The sequence below is a fragment of the Osmerus eperlanus genome, chromosome 15 (genome assembly GCF_963692335.1).
Source record: "Osmerus eperlanus chromosome 15, fOsmEpe2.1, whole genome shotgun sequence".
In the NCBI taxonomy this organism is placed as follows: domain Eukaryota; kingdom Metazoa; phylum Chordata; class Actinopteri; order Osmeriformes; family Osmeridae; genus Osmerus; species Osmerus eperlanus.
Window position 1 is genome coordinate 16,021,683 of NC_085032.1, and position 19,378 is coordinate 16,041,060.

Here is a 19,378-nt window from a genome sequence, read left to right on the forward strand (position 1 = left end):
GGTTAAAATCCATGGTGCGCATGCACTAGACATCCGTGCATTTTCCAAGTTCCGCTTTGTCTGTGGGTTAGAATTAGGCTATTCAACCACCCCAAAAAATATATAGCCTACATAGATATGTGAACGTTCAAAAATAAAAGCTACCGACCAAATGAACTCTATGGCGGACGCAAAACCCCCAGAAGCCAAGCCTACTCTCTGAGCTGCATTTCACAAAAAATAAAAAATTAATGTAAGTGTAAAATGTTTTTATTTAGATGTTTTTATACTGTGCAACAGTAACAATACAATAGTTGTCCATACAATCGAGCGATACAAATACGAAGGACACGGGAGACATCAAAACATTTGTCATAGAGCGTGAAATGGGGGGTGAGGTTGGTGGATTTAGAAGAGCAAATCATTCTCTGGAGCTAGAGAACATATGACGCAATCACTGATTTAATTTGCATCCCTATGTACATTATGAGCGTTTACACCTGCCAGTTTGCTTGGTGATCAGTATCAAAGATATAGGCCTACGAGTCAATGATAGCCTACTCAATTCGTTTCCACGGCAGCTACAAAAAAAAAGAAAAAACGTTTCAAGTTGCCTAGGCTAATTAAAGCGCTGTACATAAATAAACCAAGCAGCTCCTCATCTCTACCAATCCCAAACACTGTCCCAAAATGTACGATTCTTGTTCCATATGAATCCCATTATGGCCGCTCTTATTTTTCTTCAAGACCGCGTCGCGTTGCCAAGTGACAGAACTGAACTGGAGAGGAAACCAACCGTTTCAGACATCTCTAGGAATAAACAGTTCATGACCATGCTTAAACTGATTGACAATAGGTTGGAAAACACGCTTAAAATAGTCAACACATTTGTTTGAATAAATCATTAAAAGTAAAGAAAAAAAATATATAAAGGCTATCTTCAGTCACATCTGTAAAATAAAAATGCAGCTTTCAGGATACTAAACGCTGGACATTATATCCAACAGTCTCCCAACGCTGTCACACTGCCAGCTTCGTCTTCATCACAAAACCTCAACCTGTTCCTATTGAAATGATCCACTTCCACTACGTTAAACTTACACATTTCATTATATTCATAAACAACAACAGTAATAAAAAAGAGAGCGTCTACGACAATGGAACTACGTTGGCATGGAAACGGTGGCTGAACGTTCTGGCGTTGGCTGGAGAGGGGGGGGGGGGGTCATAGGTCAGGGGCCGGGTTCCGAGAGAGGGTCATCCGGAGGAAGTGGACGATCCGTTGATCGAGGCCTTGCGAGGTTTGCCGCTGAAGGTGTGCGGCCGGCCCTGGGTAGAGGTGGAGGCCCCGTTGAGGGCTCCGGGGCCGAGGGGGAAGCCTGTGTGAGGGGACTGCAGGGGGGTGCTGGGGCTGGGGAGGGAGGAGGAGGTGGAGGGGACGTCGGCAGGGCTGCTGGCCTTGTCGCTGGCCGAGTCGCTCTCGGGCCCCGAGCGGCCGGCCTGCTGACTCAGCTTCATCTTCTTACAGCTGGGCCGCACGCGGTACTGGAGTGGCAGCGGCCCGTTCTGGAACGCAGAGGGCTGGATGATCATGCAGGGGCATAGGCTTGGTTTCATATGTGGGTGGGACAGATTTTTAGATGTATACTGAGGATGTGTGGGGGGGGGGGACAGATTTGCCAGTATGTATAATGAAACACACTCCCCTGTAATCATGTATTATGATGCATTTCATTTAGAATGAGCTCCCAGGGTGGATCTGAACCTGCAACCTCTTGATCAGCAGTCAGACGCTCTATCACTGAGCTATACCAATCCCCATGCTCTAACCACTAAGCTTTACCCATCCCCATGCTCTACCATTTGAGCTATACCCATCCCCACTACACTGGCGTTGTGTTCCGGTTGATGGAAATCATGTATAAAAATAAATTGTACTTTAATCACATGCTGCATAAGACACAATGATTTTTGCAGAAACAACAGTAGCTGTATATTTACAAATGAAACCAAACGTTTAGACTGTAGAATAACCTGGTCCTGAAAGGAAGCAAATATATTTTTAGAATCTCAATTTCTTTTTTATAAAGCAGTAGCTTACCCGTCTCCATGTGTAGATGTAAGCTATGTCCATTAATGTGTAGTAATCTTTCAGTGGCTCATCTTCGTACATCACTTCAACCTTCAGAAGCAAAACAAGACATGATGTTGAGGACCAAAAGCACAACTAGGATTCTGATTCCAAAAGGAGGTGAAGCTAAGAGTATTGAGCCACACACACACGCGCACACACAGTGTCTTCTACCTGGTACTTGCTGGGAATGTCCATCTTACTGCGCAGGAACTTCCTCAGGTGCATCACCGTCATGGCTGCCGGACACTGCAGGTACCGCTTGTGATTGGGCTAAACGAAACATCATCATTATCACCCATATGGATACAAAAATGTTTTTTTGAAACAATGCTTCTCTTCAGTGTTTATATATTAATAAGTAGATAAACTGCCAGGCAGGAGAAGAAATATTGAGGTCGTTGGTCCACTGCGATCATGCTAAGAACATACATGTGCTTTAACTGTCATGCTAAGAACATGTGCTTTAACTGTGTAAATTCATATTTTTAACCAGAGGACAGGAGCATGCAGTGAGTTGCCATGGTTTCCACATGACCAGCCCAGACCAGGCGTACCTGTTCTTTAGGATGCTTGTCCTCCGTCACCAGGGTGTGCTTCACCCTTCACAGACGACACACACCAGGGAAATCATAGTGTGTTAATATCATTCAATAATAATATATAACAGAACATTTAGTTGCAATACTGGATAGTGTTAAATAACTATGTGTGCCTTCTAACAAAAATTTAAGCACTATGAACAACATTTATTAAATATGTCCTAACTGATTAATTTTTTACTGATATTAAGCTTATAAATTATACAGTAAAATAGTTATAAATTAAATAATTCAGATTTATTTTTCATAATCAGCCTACGATATAATTACAAACTTTATTGTCTCAAAGTACACCGATATCAGTAACCTAGTTATTCAAATGTTACACATAGAAACCACTACAAAAAAACAGATAGAAAGACATTAAAATCCTTGTCACTGAGGACAGATGGACATGATGAGCATGTTTTACTTGTTCTGGTCATAGAACTCGATGGAGAGGCTGATGATCTCGTCGTCTGTGATAATTCTCTTATCCTCATCAGCCACCTCGCCCCTATCCTCGTTCGACCCGTTTGTAGCTGAGAGGGAGAGAGAGAGAGAGAGAGAACGAAAGAGAAAGAGGGAGGAAGACAGCATTAGAAAGAGGAGAAAGAGAAAAAGAGCAAAAAGACAGAAAAAGGAGAAGAAACACAGGTATGAACATCCTGCAGTTTTCCAAAAAGTTGCATCACGAGACAGCTCTGTCTTGTGACAGACTACACCCACAAAATGTATGCAGTGAAAACATGAGGCTGTTTATCGTTGCACTGTGCTGGTAAATAAAGACATGTCCTTGACTCTAACCACCTAAATGCTGATACAACTACACACTTCTGAGGCTTGATATCTGCTGTACTTTAATGTACCATTTCTGTGTGCCACTCTGGATAAAAATGCCTGCTGAATGAGTCAAATGTGAAATCTAATAAAAGTACACTGGAGGGTAAATGTCTAATCTGAACATTATTTGTCATCCACAGAGTAAGTATAAACCGTACAAATTATTAGTAATTTATTTGATAATAACATGAACAGAAACTTTTCTGCATGGAGAAAAATAAAATAAGCTGTTGTAAGACGAACCATCTACAGCTGGATGCTCTGCATAGAAATCTCTCCTCCTCTTCATCTCATCTAGAGAGAAAAATATTAGGTCTCAAGTCATTTTTTAAAATATTCTCTCAGATATTGTTGCATTAATAATAAAGATTGCTTATTACCTAAAGAATTCCACTCCATTCCATGCAAATAACCTCTTTCTCTCATATATTTGTTAAATGACATCACATTCATATAGTTATTTGTTTATAGAAAAATAATTCATACATAAGTGTCATTTTAAATCAAAATAATTTGGTTTCTGAATCCATGGGATATTACTTTAAGGATGTTAAGAAATGTATTTTTTTGTGAACTAAAACCACAAAAACAAAGTAACAGAACAACTTCCATTCAGAACACAGAAAGTGAGACCTCAAGCAACAGTATACTGATCTTACAGAACACAGAAAGTGAGACCAACAGTAAACTGATCTTACTTTTGAAGAGACCAGGAACCAGCTTGTAAACTATGTCTTGAAGAGTTTTGTCAGACCTTAAAAGAAAGGAACAGTTTCACGAATAGTGTGGATTATCAGACTATCACCATATCACCATCTTTAGTCGGTGTGAAGAATAAAAACTATATTTTAACAAGTAATAATCTCCTAGCCAAGAATAATATTTTTTTAACTTCATCCAAATAGGAAGATGGTGGACACTGATCAACTGAAAAACTTCTGAGGGATTTCCTCCGGTGTGGTAATTACATATCAGATACTCAAGGTTCGGACTTTGCTAAAGAAAAAACACACCATTATTTATTTTAATACTACCCCCTGCTTCAAATGTTGACATGTCGCAGAGCTCTGACTGTGGTGTGAGTGGACCTGACTGAAGCTGTGAGGGACACAGCCTGGAGTCAGGTCCACTCACACCACAGTCAGAGCTCTGACTGTGGTGTGAGTGGACCTGACTGAAGCTGTGAGGGACACAGCCTGGAGTCAGGTCCACTCACACCACAGTCAGAGCTCTGACTGTGGTGTGAGTGAAGCTGTGAGGGACACAGCCTGGAGTCCTCACCTGATGTGAAGGAGAGGTTTGGTTTTGTGCACCTGCACGTCACAGATAGGGCAGTACTTGCTGGTCTCCAGGTAACGCACTATGCACATCTTGCAAACTGCAACCCGTTGAGAAACCAAGCCTTTAGTTATTCAACATGTGTATGCACAGCCCATTTCAGCTAAGTATGTCTGCCACGATGGATCAAACGTTTACTAAAGAGGGGTTTCAAGTAAACAACATGTCAAATATTCTCTATTATTAATGGTTACTGTGATATCCAATCCTGTTTATTCTTGTTTTCATGCCAAAGCTTTTCATTTTGTATGAAAGGCGACTCTCTTGAACGTTACAAAATGTTCCAGAACTTACATGAATGCAAACATTCTATTATTGTCGTCGCGTCGATGAAGTATCCGCCACACAGAACACACATGAGATGCGGGTTAAGCTCGGTTATCTTGATTCTAGTTGTTCGATGCATCGTCATGGGATGGACAGTCCTAACAGCGAGAACCAGCACGGGGGGGAATACAAGTTAGACAATCATTTTATAAATTAATAATATTGGCACACTGAGAGAACTGACTTTACCCAGTTTGCTCTGGTCAATCATCACATGCTGAATAATTTAAACCATTTGGAAGGGGGTTGTTTTGTCGGTGTTAAAGAAACATCATACTTTATGCTAATACTATAACAACCAAATCAACGGCTTGGTCGTTCTCAGAGTACGACAACTGGGGGGTGGAGATATTATTCAACTTTGAAAGGAGAGCATTCAAAACCACGTGTTACAGATTGGAGACCAATCTCGAGCCTCCCACCCTATCACCATGACACAATAGTGCCCCTGAATCGTCCAAAGAATTTGGTGGCAGACTGACAAGGACTATGAAAGCTTCACCCAACGTCGTACCAGTTAGACGTTAGGCTATAATGCGTGTTAGAGAAATAAGACAAGTGTTTGAGGACGCGCGAATCAGAGCGCTCACCAGTGGAGAGAGCAACCGTTCATTTGGATGGATTTAAGTTATATTTCTGGCCATTCTATGAATTAATTAACCGTCAAACTCGCGGTGCAGAGAAAAACACTGAATCACACCGTCTCAGGTGTAAAATACACGAAGAATCTGGCCGTTTCTATGGCAACTTCGGTTGCACTACTTGGCATCTTGCCCGTGACCAATCAGAGAAGACTCGGTTTATGACAAATGTAATCACTAATTCCGCTTATGATACATGGAAGAATAATAGGCTAAATGTCTGTCCGTCCCTCGCATTGCGAAGTGGGTACCGCTGGTCCCGACATCATGGCTGCCATTTTGTAAAAAAAAAAAAAAACGCCTCTCGAAAAAATAATGATACGATTTTATTTGTATGGAGCACAATTTTTTACACAACCGTATTTGCAATTTCTTACTCTTCGTTGATGTGCCTTGCCTTATTCTTGTGCGCACAGGTGTAATTAAACAAAACGTAGCTTTGACAACGTTTTCTGTTGATTGTGCCGTTTCCGTATGCGTGCTGTAATACCAAGCATAAGTTATTGGCAGTCAGTGGAACAACACCACACAGCTCGACCTCCACACCGTCTGAACGTCTTTTCTCCAAGTTTATGCACAACTAAATCTATACACTGCATGGGTATATTCAGCAGTCGTGCATGAAGACCGCAAGCCAGACTATACAGGCAATATATCCAGCACTTAGCGCTGAAGACCGATGTCTGTTCATGCCTAAACGAGACTTTGATGAAAACTGTCTACGAAACAAATAACTGCAAATTAGTTGTTTTTTTCCTTCCAGGAAATCGGCACAGCCTACACAAAATAGTGTCGTTTAACGTCAAAACAAATGAATAGTGAGCGTCTTCATTTTACTATAAAGCGTTCTTTAAATCACAAGATGGGTCATGAAGCTGCTTAAACGACCATCATGAACATGTTGAAACTACAAAAATACGTTCATGCGCTCATCATCCATATAGCTACAGCCTTCACGCGTGACATGATTCCAAACGGAATATCATTCACGGTAATGAAGAGAAAGGACATGCAACAGCACATCACATAATAAACTTAGAGTCAAATTGTTTTTAAGAAATACATAATTCAGACTCCAGAGAAAGGTCACAGCCGCCGTTATGACACAGGGTCCTCTCTGCAACCTGGAGAAGGATGATAAAAGGCGGTTTTTGAGATTGCCGACTTCAGTGACGCATCCTGAGTAGCCTAACGTAAACACTGTTACCCCATCAATCGATCGACTACATGTTTGCACAACTGTTATCCCAATAGCCTACCATAAGACTGCCCATAACAAATCTATGTGTTTGCTTCCAGTGAATCTACAGGGGGGCACATAAACTCATATCAGATCAAATCCATAAAAGCCCGTGCATGGTTTAAGTTTGAATCTTTTTCATTCTTGACTCAAAAGTCCACATTAGAGAAGCGACCCTGTTGACGGCATAAGTGACATACCGACCTATTAATGGGAATGCGTCACGTGCCAGATACGATGTCACAGTACAAAATTAACCCAAAAGGCTCGAGACCTCGAGGTCATTCAGTCTAGAACGCTACATAATGGACCCCCCTCCACCATGCTCAATTTATTTTAAATAAAATGTATACATCTAAAACCTGTTATCTTTGTGGTGGAACCCTGTTTGAATTACACTTGGCTATAGTCATACTGCAACAAGGCACAACTTTGAATCACAATTCACCCATGGTCTCGAGCTTGAAGACAACTAAATTAACACAGTTGGGCCTTGCTTTGATACTCTGTCGTCAATCATGATCGAAAAGCAACTCGGAATAATAACGCTGGACATTATTATATCCTCCAGAGATGGCATTGACAGAACGGCGTTACAAAGTCGCTGCCAGCGCAAGACTTCTGCTAAAGTCTCTGTAAGGTAGAGGGACACTCAATAGGCGATCATGACGCGGCAACATAAAGGCACAAACAACTAAAACAATTCACCACAGATCCTGGAAGTACACATTCTTAAACCCTAATATTTAGGCCTTATTCAAAACTTGGGTTGCTTATTTCACACGCACAACAGTGTTATCTGACCACACAATGCAGAGGCGCTAGAACAGTTTCCAATTGCAAATATTAACAAACATCACAGTGTTTTAAACTGAAGAGGACATATCATCTCCCTTAACATGTCATTGGAGCGTTCATAAAACTATGAAGACACCACTGAATATAGCACTTACCCTATTTGAATTGGGCTGTTTGGGACTACTGAGATAACGCCCGATCAAAGTGCTCAGCACCAGCGCACAATGTTGACAAAAACGATAAAACTGTGCAGACTCTGTGACAACCTAAACAGGGATTGTTCACTCCTTTACGTGAAATTTTGTTTTAACAATCTGATAGATTTGAAATATTGGCGAAGTGATGGTTCACCACTCGTCCTGCACATAGGACAGTCCACCAAATGAAGAACTTAAGTTAATAAATCCATAACCCGGCAACCTATGCGTAAAGCAAAAACAGTGACCAGTTACCAACATCCAGAAGAACATATTTCTATAAAATGAAGACACTGTGAGTAAGTATATCAATAAGGGGGGCAGTTTGAGTATTGGCCACGGAGAACATCTCCCTAATCTCGGTCTTGTTCGATCGAGATCACAGATTTTGAAGAAATATAAACGACGTTCACGTAGGTTTCAAAAAACAATACTAACCAGTTGCTTACATTAAACAGTGTAGAACGCTATTTGTTTTTCTCTGACATGCATTGACAATGTGTGTAGGAGAAGGGGTCATAATTTAGAAAGCAGCGAGGACAGGGCTCCACGTCGGTAAGCGCGAGCCACTGTCAAAGCTCTGCATCCACCATAGATCGGTCCACATTCGTACGCACGAAAATCACAATTAAGTGCACGGGAGCAATTTGTAAATTATCCTTTGGTAAGAACAGATATCGAATATTACATACCCAATGGCTTGGCCGGTGAACTGTGAGACTGGAGACGAATAGACAATGAAAGTTAGGAGGCGATCAGCAGAAAATGAATATGAGCCGAGACGCCATCTTGAAAACTAGCTGCAGACGCTGTCAATTGCTCAGAGCGCAAGGCAAAGCGGAGCTCATTTCAGATGCGTAAAATTCTTATTTTCCTCCCGTTTTTGACTCGGAGTGAGTGAAATATCTATTCTTGCCGTAGATTCCAGACTTTCGACTGTGCGTCCCAGACAGTCAGATATCGTTAACGATAACTTTGCCTCCAAAATCGGCCCCTTGAAAAATGCAGCAGTGTGTGCTCTGTGGAAACTGACACCGTCCCCAAAATGGCTTGTGGTTCGACCGCCCCGCTCTGATCACGTGGTCTCATTCCTTAAGGGTGGCCTGGAAATTAGTGTCGGTGTATGCGAACCTCGCCAGTTTACATTCACAATGTATTGTACTTCAACACAAAGAATTTCATTTCGCCTCCACAGTTTAATTGCTACTAAGCATATTGCTCGAACCTTTTGATAACACAGCACGTTACGTGCTGTCAAGACAACAGTAAGTTGCAGCATCGCTGCTTGGTGAACAATGCGATTCTACCAGAAACAGAGTCGTTGCTTTTCATCGACAGTTCATCTTCCTGAGCGCCAGCCCTCTGCCTTGCTTATTTAATAAATAGGCTACGTAGAGCAAGTGGACAGTCTTGCGTAGGTAACCAATAACGAAAGGTCCAATTATACACGTGAGCCACGTTGATAATTCCACTAACGTCAGTGAAAGAAAAATACGTCTTGAATGTCTAAATAGTAGCCCATATTCGAGCCATCTTGAGGTGATGGATAAACCAAGACGATACTCTGACATAATTACCATTATTTTCACGCTCTCTCCTCCTCGGGGTAGCTTTCCCCCCAGAAAACACGGGTCAAACTGCAGCATTGGAGGCTATTCCGATAGGATATCTTTCTTCACGGAGGCTATTCCAATTTAGCGACATATAGCCTAATAAAGACATCTTCATCTCTGGACAGGGCTCCTTGACTTGAAAGTGATGGCATTACAACCCGCAGCATGATGGTCTACATCTAAATAAGCATATTTCCATTATACTGCGACTGATGAATACATTGTCGGATTTATAAAATACACAAGCAGTCAAATAAGATAGCAGTCATTTTAGAAACTTTATTACAAATCGTTATAGACAGCCTACGACTCAAGCCAAGTTAGTTGTAGGCCTACATTATCTATGAATTTAATGTCAAATAATAAAACAACAGCAAAAGTATGAACGCTCGGTGAATGTGCTCGGTGAAAATTCCGGTGTCAGCGGTAAGCTATATTTAAGGTGAGTGAGCAGGGAGGAGTATAGGGACCCATTCAGAAACCGGACTCCACTGTTCTCGCAGGGCGTCTCCGCTACGAGTTCAGAACTGCGTAGCTTTCTCCAGACTCTTGGCCGCATCTTTCATCTTCCCCATCAGATCCTAAACACAAGGCAACATCGGTTCATTTCAACATCGTGGAGACGCTCTAAAACTTTTATTCTGACTGAATACGCGTCTGCATTATTCAACCAGAACTAGGTAGAAAGGAAAGCATTGACAGAGGTCATCAAAATATTAATGTCATTTAATTTACACAGAGGAAAAAATATATAGATTAACTAAGATTGAGATCCGTTTGTGGAGAAGTGAGAGACTTGTTAAGACGATAGATTTCAGGAGAATAACTTTGAAAAATTATTTATACGCCACATAAATACTGTAGTTAAGTCTTTCAACAGTAGCCTATAGTACTGTACTACAGTATAGTATAGGCTACTGTACTGTCTTAGAAAACCACTGCGGATAAATTCAGTCAAATTAATAGAGGGGGCACCTTATGAGGAAGGCTTTATGGACAATGTCATGTGACAAAAGCAGTGTCAACGCAATTAGACACGATGTAAACTACAAACATCCAAGGCTTTCATTAGACAAAAGAGAGCATTTCCCTGACGTAAAATTCACACAAGTTTAATATAGGATCAAATGCTACACAGTCGACGTCATTTGATTTGTGCGGTGCGTTAAAACAAAATAAGGTTGTATTCGTTTCTTGATGCATTCGCCATAATAGACACGTTATACAGAGGCCGTATTCGAGGAGGAATAACAATGGTCAAGTCATTAATATGTGTAAACATGATTTTATGATGAAAGCTTTATTTCACATTTTTGATGATTGCACCGTTTTTTTAAATGTGCTCTGCCATGTTTTTACTACAGCTAAGCTACTGGTACTGATTTGCATTGACAAAGTTACAGTTTCTATATAACATGATAACTTATGTGATTTGCATTTGTTAAATGAACTCAAATATTCATATCGTTAAAATAGTACAGACAAACCAGTTGATGACACCGGTATCAACAGCATTTATTCAGCATTATAAATGTGTCAAAACTAAGGACCATATTAGCAATACAAGTCTGATATGTTAATGTGAATATTGTAAACCTAATTTCTACACAACTTTTGCACCAAAATATGCAAGTTTCTATCTAAATACTTTACCTGTAGTTGCTCCATTGTACAATTAAATTGAACGTTCTCTAAAGACCTTCCCATGTCGCCATTCTGTAAAGAAGGAAACCCATAAGAGACAAGGAGGCCAATAAGCTACCTTTTTAATTTCTGTAAATAAATAAAAATACACACCTCGACGTTTAGGGAAATAAGGTAGGAAGGCTCGTTGACCTTGTGCACGTGCCCGTTCTGCAAAAAAAGACAAACGTGCTATAGTCCTACATTGCCATAACCCAGTTTTAACCAACCATTATCTTTAGTAGCTTAGTAATATTAAGATTACAACTCTATCCCTACCTTAATGCGATACTCTAGACGCCACGATACGTCATTGACATGGGGTGGACCACTTCCTATACTGCAACAGGAAAGAAAAATTCAGAAGATTCAATGATGACAGCTTAAAACGTGCTAAGCACCAAGAAATAAATGAAATGTAGTCTAATATACATGTAAAACTAACCAAAACCACAAATATTTTAGGAGTAGGCTACATCTCTTTTATAACTCATTATCGTTAACGATATTGGAAATACTCCATTTAACAAATTGCACGCAACAGGGAACGAAAGGACAGATTCTTGTTCTAACGTTTGGTTGTCAACACAACAACAAAGACCACAATCAGCGTGATTAATTACAATGTAAATGTGTCTTTTATCAATGCAATACAAACAAATGCTACTCATAAAAAGCCATAGAACCCTAAAACCCCATAGAAAAAAGAAACCAATTTAAATAGTTTGTTTGAGCCAAATTGTCAAATCACACACGTGCACTGGCTCAGAAAAACGTAAACGATGACAGACCGAGGACAACATTCTCGAATGTTATAATTGTCTACCTTTAGTGAATACATATTATTAGGCTACACCTAAAGATGTATTCAAATGAATAAGCATAAGGTAGGGCTAAACGTTGTAAAAGTTATGTGAAGGTATTCATTGATCAAATAAAGGCATTTATGGATGTCTCCATCCATCTTCTGCTTCCACTTAGCAATAGTTTAACAATTCAACGGTTTAATGAAACTGTATTGAACACTCTCAGACAACCATTTTTATTTAATGTATTTTATCAACTCATGGTGTGAAACTGGGGCAAGGTATGTTGATAGATTAAGGTTAAAGTTTACTGTGTAAAAACTGCTGTATGATGGATCAATCAGTGAACTTACAAAATGCACATGATTTATATATGAAGGATTTTATGAAACAAGCAATAAAATTACTTGTGGTTAAAAACGCTGCCTAGAGAACACTGTAATCATCATCAATGAATAAATAATGTATTTTAAACGCTGTGTGCTAAGCTATAACTTACCTTGACAATAGGGTTTCTAGGTCACCTTTATGTTTCTGTGGAGAGAAAAAGTTATGAGCGATGATCCCTCAGGAATGACAAAAGGCCAAATATGAAACACTCACCTGGAATAAACTGTAGAACACTTCCACTCTTTCAGACTCAAACCGGTTGTCCTCGAGGCAGGAGCTGAATGGCACAGTAACCAATATATTTTTTTTACAGAAACACTTTTTGCTATTGTTGGCTTCTGTAAATATGTTTGAATAGTTTGAGTATTGACCTTATGTATATTACCATATCACACACAAATTAACACATCTCTGACAATGGGAGGTGCTTGATACTTGATGTTTTCAACACGTGTAAAAACAGCAGCCTGTGTCAAATCTAAATATGTACCTTACTGTGGACTTGTCTGCGTTTAGTTTGACTCCCTCCAGTATGCAGGAGGTCACTGCCACGTGACACTGTTTCAGACACACCTGCTCGATTAGTTTCAACTCAGGCTGATCTATAGAATCAAAACAAACGGTGGAATTAAGTCCCTAAAAACGTATTTTACTCAAGTCTCACCCCCGGGTATAAACCCTTGTTGGTCTCTCTGGGTCTATCCATGTACGGCCCTGTTACGGTAAGTTTGCTTTACATATGGGTTTCACACTATATAAATATATACACTGACCCACCATAACATTATGATCACCAGATTGTGTAGGCCCCCTTTTGCCACCAAAACAGCCCTAACCCCGTTGCTGAAGGTGTGCTGTGGTATCTGGCACCAAGACGTTAGCAGCAGATCCTTTAAGTCATGTTGTGAGGTGGAGCCTCCATGGATCGAACTTGTTTGTCCAGCACATCCCACAGACGCTCAATTGGATTTAGATCTGGGGAAGTCAACACCTTGAACTCGTGTTCCTCAAACCATTTCTGAACAAGTTTTGCTTTGTGGCAGGACACATTATCCTGCTGAAAGATACGACTGCTATCAGGGAATACCGTTTCCATGAAAGGGTGTACGTGGTCTGTAGAAATGTTTAGGCAGGTGGTACGTGTCAAAGTAACATCCACATGAATGTCAGAACCCAAGGTGTCCCAGCAGAACACTGCTCAAAGCATCACACTGCCTCTGCAGGCTGGCCTTCTTCCCATAGTGCATCCTGGTGCCATGTGTTCCCCAGGTAAGCGATGCATATAGAAGCGATGCTTCTATAACACATCAACTTTGAGGACAAAATGTTCACTTTCCCAACTAATATATCCCACCCACTGACAGATGCCATGACAACGAGATAGGTGAAGTGAATAACACTGTCAGTGGTCTTATGGCTGATAGGGAGAGAGAGACTTAGAAAGAGAGAGAGACATACAGAGACACGTCCTCCTACATTGTAAACCATTCAAAGAAATAAGGAATATTTACTTGAGCAAATTCCACTTTGTAATCGCAGATGTAAAAGATCTTAATGACCTCTCAAAAGAATCATACTCCTAGGAGAAGGGTATATCTTGCTGCTCAATATGTATCAACATGCCACAACATGAGGGACAGTGAAGGACCTACACACACACCACACATACATACATAATTCATCACAACAAATACATGTAATCAATGCTTTCATTCATTTCATCTATATCTATGTATTTATTGTGTTTAATTGATATTTGATGCTTTGGCAACATTGTTATCGTGACATTCATGCCAGTAAAGCACATTTGAATTGAGAGATTCTGTGCTGTCGATGTGACCAGATTGTGTCTAAACCCTTTTGTTTGTGAATATTTAAGTTCAGTTCAGCTTTATTATCAGACTCAAGAATCTATTCAGTCAATCCCAGTCTATTAGCTTTTCTAACTTCTACAGCCTGGATGTGATTAGGCTGTGGTTCAGACAATATCCACCCAGCTCATGCCCGTGTATCCTAATGAATAGAAGCACTCCCAAAATAGGTAGAACGCCGTCTTGTGACTCCCGACAACCATAAACATGCAAAACACACCCATAGACGGCGACGATGGCACATTATTTTTGTTTTTCAAGTGCTGCAAAACCATCACGCCGAGGGGCTGTCAATTCAGAGAAAACCGGAAGAAGATGAGGCAAACAAAGACGATTTACAGAGGCGACGATCTTACCTAGAATACTGTGATCGGAATGGGCAGAGAGTAAACTTCGAAAAGCAACCTCTATGAACACGGTGAAGGTTTTCAAGTCGAAAACCGTCGGATCTGCTAGCGTCTGCAGCCCTCTCTGCACAGACTCCGACAACTCCATCTTGCGCGAGGAATGACCCACGACACTAAATCACGTGATGTGATCAGATGACGCATGCAGCGCGCAACACGAGCGGGGCAGACTGGGCGCGAGAGCTTTTGTCCTATAAGTTTCACCAATGAAAATGACAGAGTCAACGACTAAAGGCTGTTATTAAATACTTGCTGGGTCATCAATAGTACAAAAATAAAGACGTGTCATAGAGAATCCAGGCTAATGGCACCACTGAAATTCAATTGCCTACTTCCACAAGTTTGGGTTACGGTAGCGTATAGGGACTGGGTTTCTAGGTAGTCGTACAAGAGCTGTTTGGGTACTGACAATTTGCTTTGTCAAATGTCTGACTGTAACTGCCTAAAATAAGAAACATTTGTATTAGATAGAATCTACCTTCTCTAAGGCAATTATGTAGGTAGGGCTATTGATTTGATTGAAGCCTACCTAATTACACAGACATGGGTTACTCATAAACTATGGTTTAGATGTAGGCTAGTAGTCTCGTTGTAGGTAGTTTATTGATCCCCAAGGGGACATTGCGGCGTTGCAGCAGGCAAGAGGAAACCATTCGCTTCATGCTGACAGTCACATCCACCTCCAAAAGATCTAATCAGTTAACCTATGGAAATTAACGCTGTATAGGTTAATAATGCGCCAAAATAAAACAAATGTTTTGAGTGAATATATGTTGTCCTCAACTGACGTGAATGTGTTAAACGACTGTTAAACAACAACTGCGTCACGGATCTGGAGCTTATGAAGGTCAGAGGTCATGACCTCGCACCTGGACTGCTGTTGATAAGAGTTTCAGGAAGGGTCATTCATTCAGTCATTCTTTTTGTGTGTGTGTGTGTGGGGGGGGGGGGGGCAATAGGCCCTAAGTTCCATCTGCAACACCTAAAACATAATTTGACAGCTAATAATATTAGTCTACTAAATGACAAAAGCCCATATAGTATTAGGACACGGCAGCGTTTTATTTTGTACTGTATTTTAATAAAAGACTAGGCCATAAGAGGATATAGGCTACTATGGGTTATAAGACTGGGCTACTGGGTTATAAGAATCAGGGCATTTTTTGTCCATGAATTGTCCAACTCTAAATGACACACGCAGGGGCTATCAAGATGACCTCGATTCCTTGATCAAAGTTCAGTGTAACTGTTGAGAAATAGTGAACCCTGCTTCGTCATTGTGTTTCTCAAATAATGTTGGTGACGTCTCTCTCTAAATCTCGGTGGCTACCTTTAGCTTCCCTTCGCTCTCCTCTGTCCTGGTGCCCTATAGTCTTGCTTGTCTCACTTTTGTCCTCTAAACTCTTGTCATTAATCAACGGAGCTTGCAGATTTCCCAGAGTCCCAGAGCGCGCCGTCACTTATCTAATCTGCATAAATCTGCATTTTAAGCGATGACTTCGAAAATCGATTTGCAGTTGAAGAGAATAATATTGATTCAGACATTGTTGCTGGAACTGGTGCGTGGACAACGTTTCTTTTGCGTACTGCTAAAAGCTAAGGTTGAATCAAGGCACTGGGTTAGCCGACTTGCCTACGTCAATTAAAATCACTGTCCTGAGTTTGCAAATACAGTGATTTCCTGCGGTAAATTTAAATGACGCTGCCAGTTTTCAATAAAAAATTATCACGAATATTTTCAAAATTTAGTGAGATGTGTGTATGACAACATTACATTGGTTTCAGATGGTAGCCTACGTCATAATAACTCCTCGAGTCAAGGGGTCTTTCCCACAATGGAAAGGCCTAATTTATAAAATGTGATAGATTTCACAAGACCATATCCTGCTTGCAAAGTTAAACGTGTCCTGTCCAGAGTGGTGATGTGTTCACTCAAAAAGTAAGCTTCCCAGATTGTTTTCTGACAAGAACACAACCCATAGTCGATGCATCAAAAGTCCAAAATCTGTAAAAGTGTATGACATGTAAGACGTTTAAATAACAAGCTATTGTGCTTAAATTTAACTACATGCCATGAATATCGATCATCGGTTTTTCCAGCAAGCTGTGATCAACTCTTCAACGCTGTCAACATTTCAGCCCCAAATACAAGCTACTATAACCTTCACACATGGTATATACCTTCAATTCAGAGTTGGGTGGAAGTGACTTGGTCTAAACTTAGGCATAAACGCAGACAGTTTACACAGAATTAACTTTTCATTTGATCTGTTCGGAAATAGATTCCACATCTGTCCCCGGGTACAGAAATATACATGCCTTCTGTGTTTAACTTTCAGGAAAAGAGTGTATTTTCATCTTAAGAGTTTATGAACCGCATGTTTACATGGGCAGGCCTATAGCTTGGTATTTAAGTTCAGATCACAAGTTCAGATCACCCCTATAAAGCCTGAGCCTGCATCGCTTTGGATAAGATAACGCTGTCTGCTGAGCACGTTATACTCTTTATTAATTTGATAATATATTTTAATGAAGGGCATTAGAGAATTGATGCATGCTTTAACGTTGGTTTCACTTATAGCCTGGTCTTCTATTACATTTCTAATGGCATTCCCCTTTAAGAAGATTTATAATAACGTTTATAATTTCAACTTGAAGCAAGATTCAACAGAAGCCAAATAGGCTACTGCATTGCCAGTCGTCTTGAAATAGTTGACTTGGATCCTCATTGCTGTAGCCTCTAACACTCCCGTTTTTAAATGACTGATGATGATTCGTATCTATTAATTCAATTGTAAAAATAAAAACTGCAGGGACAATACGTTTTATTTTATTTCGTCTGGGTTAATTTGTTAATTAATTAAGTAGGCTAAATGTTAACTTAAAAATAAAGGCTAAAGTTATGACGACTGTGGTGGTTGGTGGATTAACAGATAATAACAAGTAATTCCATATTTAAAGGTCAGGGTGCCGCGAGTTCTACTTGATGAAAGATTAAGCACGTGTGTGAATCTACAGACAGAGAGCATCCTAAGGTTACATTATTTCGTCTATAGATGCACAACTCTAAATTGATGTTCTTGTTGCTAACATTTTGAAATATGAGACAGAAAGAGAGAGAAAGTGAGAAAGAGAAGAGGAAATAAAAGAGAAAGGGGCGAGAGGGAGAAAGAGAGAGAGAATGTTGCCCCTGGGCAAGCTACCAGTTTTTAATCATATTCTTATGGTATGAGACTATACACACCAGACGCATGCGCAACCCCACGAAGTTCAAATTCACACTCCGAACTTGTGTGCACCTATAGGCTACAGTGAAAGGTAATGTTATACAATTGTCATTGATAGGAACTTGTATCTAACATAAGAAATGACAAGAGTTAAAAACGTGTGTTTATCCTTTATCAATCTAATGTCAAACCATAATCCAGCTCCGTTTTCAGTCAGTAAAGATGTCAACTTAAATTGTGTTTTAACTTATTTTCAATACGGGCCATTACGAGCCATTTCTTCAGAGCAAGCTCGCGAGCAAATAAACGCATGCAGGATTTGCAGACGCACTATGAGATGCACGGCCTCGCATCCACGTGAAATAACGCTTTTTCTGTGCTCAAGCCAACAGGGAAAGGGAAAATCTGCACCTGTGCAGTGTCAAGCACACACACACAGACACACACACGCGCGCACACAAATACACACACCCTCACGTGCATACACACGTCAATGCACACAACCTCGTATGCATATCACCTACACACACACCCTTACTTTCATATTATTAATTCAATTCAGAGTTAAAACATATTAAGATTTTATTGATCTGAAATGATTGAGTATTTGTTTTAATTATCATTACAAATTCACATACTCACACATCTATTTAAGAAAATTGGTTTTAAAATGTAAAGCCTATTACTTTTTACTATTTCTAGAATCTCCAGTTATTTAGACGTATATAAATGATAATTATCGATGAACCCCTCCTGGCAGAAGTGGTAAGAATGTTAATTTCATAAAGACTGACCATAATGCATAGAGACGCCCTCCGATAAATTAGCTGAAGTATCACTGTACTGTAACCTAGGGTAGCCCGACAGTAATCACTATTTCCCACTTAAGTATCTAATTAACATATGTACGCCTAATTAAATTATGTGAATTACATTCAGAATCCTTAAGAAACCGTGCTTCTGGCTCAATTGTCTGAGATGCGCATGCGCGCTGTGAGACGAAGGACACATTACTACATATCTTCCATTATTTTTCCTGCAGATGACTAAATGTGTAAAACTCCTGTGATTAAACAGTGTGGGTTGTAAAACTATGAAGCACGCGAGGCGATTTGGCCAAGCGAACAAAGAACACACACGCGCACAGTCACGCGCCCAAACCGCTGGCCGCTGGGTGGCAGTGGTGTGGTTCGTGTAGAGTCTACTTCTCCCCCCACAGTCGCAGCTCGCGCAGTGAGAATCAATGGAGGGGAACAAAGAGGGGGAGAGGGGGAGGGGATACGCTACCTCGCGACAGGGCTGACGG

At 40.5% G+C, this 19,378-nt stretch overlaps 2 protein-coding genes across 4 annotated transcripts; both read right to left on the bottom strand.

Moving 5' to 3' along the window:
• Positions 1-233: 233 nt before the first annotated feature.
• Positions 234-9,147, bottom strand: bmi1a (bmi1 polycomb ring finger oncogene 1a). Of its 3 annotated transcripts, none has more exons than XM_062479407.1 (10): positions 8,768-9,147; positions 5,167-5,297; positions 4,816-4,912; positions 4,233-4,288; positions 3,778-3,828; positions 3,125-3,233; positions 2,668-2,713; positions 2,285-2,383; positions 2,081-2,161; positions 234-1,545 (listed from the first exon to the last, which is right to left on the bottom strand). In XM_062479407.1, the coding sequence occupies exons 2-10, from the start codon at positions 5,282-5,284 to the stop codon at positions 1,237-1,239; spliced, it is 966 nt and encodes a 321-aa protein (XP_062335391.1). In that variant the 5' UTR covers positions 5,285-5,297; positions 8,768-9,147; the 3' UTR covers positions 234-1,236. The 3 variants fall into 3 exon arrangements, with proteins under 3 accessions (XP_062335391.1, XP_062335390.1, XP_062335392.1); XM_062479406.1 differs by lacking the exon at positions 8,768-9,147 and adding an exon at positions 5,790-5,973; XM_062479408.1 differs by lacking the exon at positions 8,768-9,147 and adding an exon at positions 5,389-5,516.
• Positions 9,148-9,947: 800 nt separating this feature from the next.
• Positions 9,948-14,971, bottom strand: commd3 (COMM domain containing 3). The gene is made up of 8 exons (XM_062479409.1): positions 14,795-14,971; positions 13,058-13,169; positions 12,781-12,844; positions 12,677-12,711; positions 11,651-11,711; positions 11,486-11,542; positions 11,342-11,404; positions 9,948-10,269 (listed from the first exon to the last, which is right to left on the bottom strand). The coding sequence occupies exons 1-8, from the start codon at positions 14,931-14,933 to the stop codon at positions 10,210-10,212; spliced, it is 591 nt and encodes a 196-aa protein (XP_062335393.1). The 5' UTR covers positions 14,934-14,971; the 3' UTR covers positions 9,948-10,209.
• Positions 14,972-19,378: the final 4,407 nt, after the last annotated feature.

What these genes read in the sequence shown, in the direction of transcription:
- bmi1a (XM_062479406.1), bottom strand. Translation starts at nt 5,812, where the DNA reads ATGAACGGTTGCTCTCTCCACTG. An exon ending in GGTTCCTGGTCTCTTCAAAA is followed by an intron (nt 3,829 to 4,232) that starts GTAAGATCAGTT and finishes TTTTCTCTCTAG; the next exon opens with ATGAGATGAAGAGGAGGAGA. An exon ending in GAGTTCTATGACCAGAACAA is followed by an intron (nt 2,714 to 3,124) that starts GTAAAACATGCT and finishes TCGTCTGTGAAG; the next exon opens with GGTGAAGCACACCCTGGTGA.
- commd3 (XM_062479409.1), bottom strand. Translation starts at nt 14,933, where the DNA reads ATGGAGTTGTCGGAGTCTGTGCAGAGAGGGCTGCAGACGCTAGCAGAT. An exon ending in CTAGAAACCCTATTGTCAAG is followed by an intron (nt 11,712 to 12,676) that starts GTAAGTTATAGC and finishes TTCCTGTTGCAG; the next exon opens with TATAGGAAGTGGTCCACCCC. An exon ending in GTACAATGGAGCAACTACAG is followed by an intron (nt 10,270 to 11,341) that starts GTAAAGTATTTA and finishes CCTTGTGTTTAG; the next exon opens with GATCTGATGGGGAAGATGAA.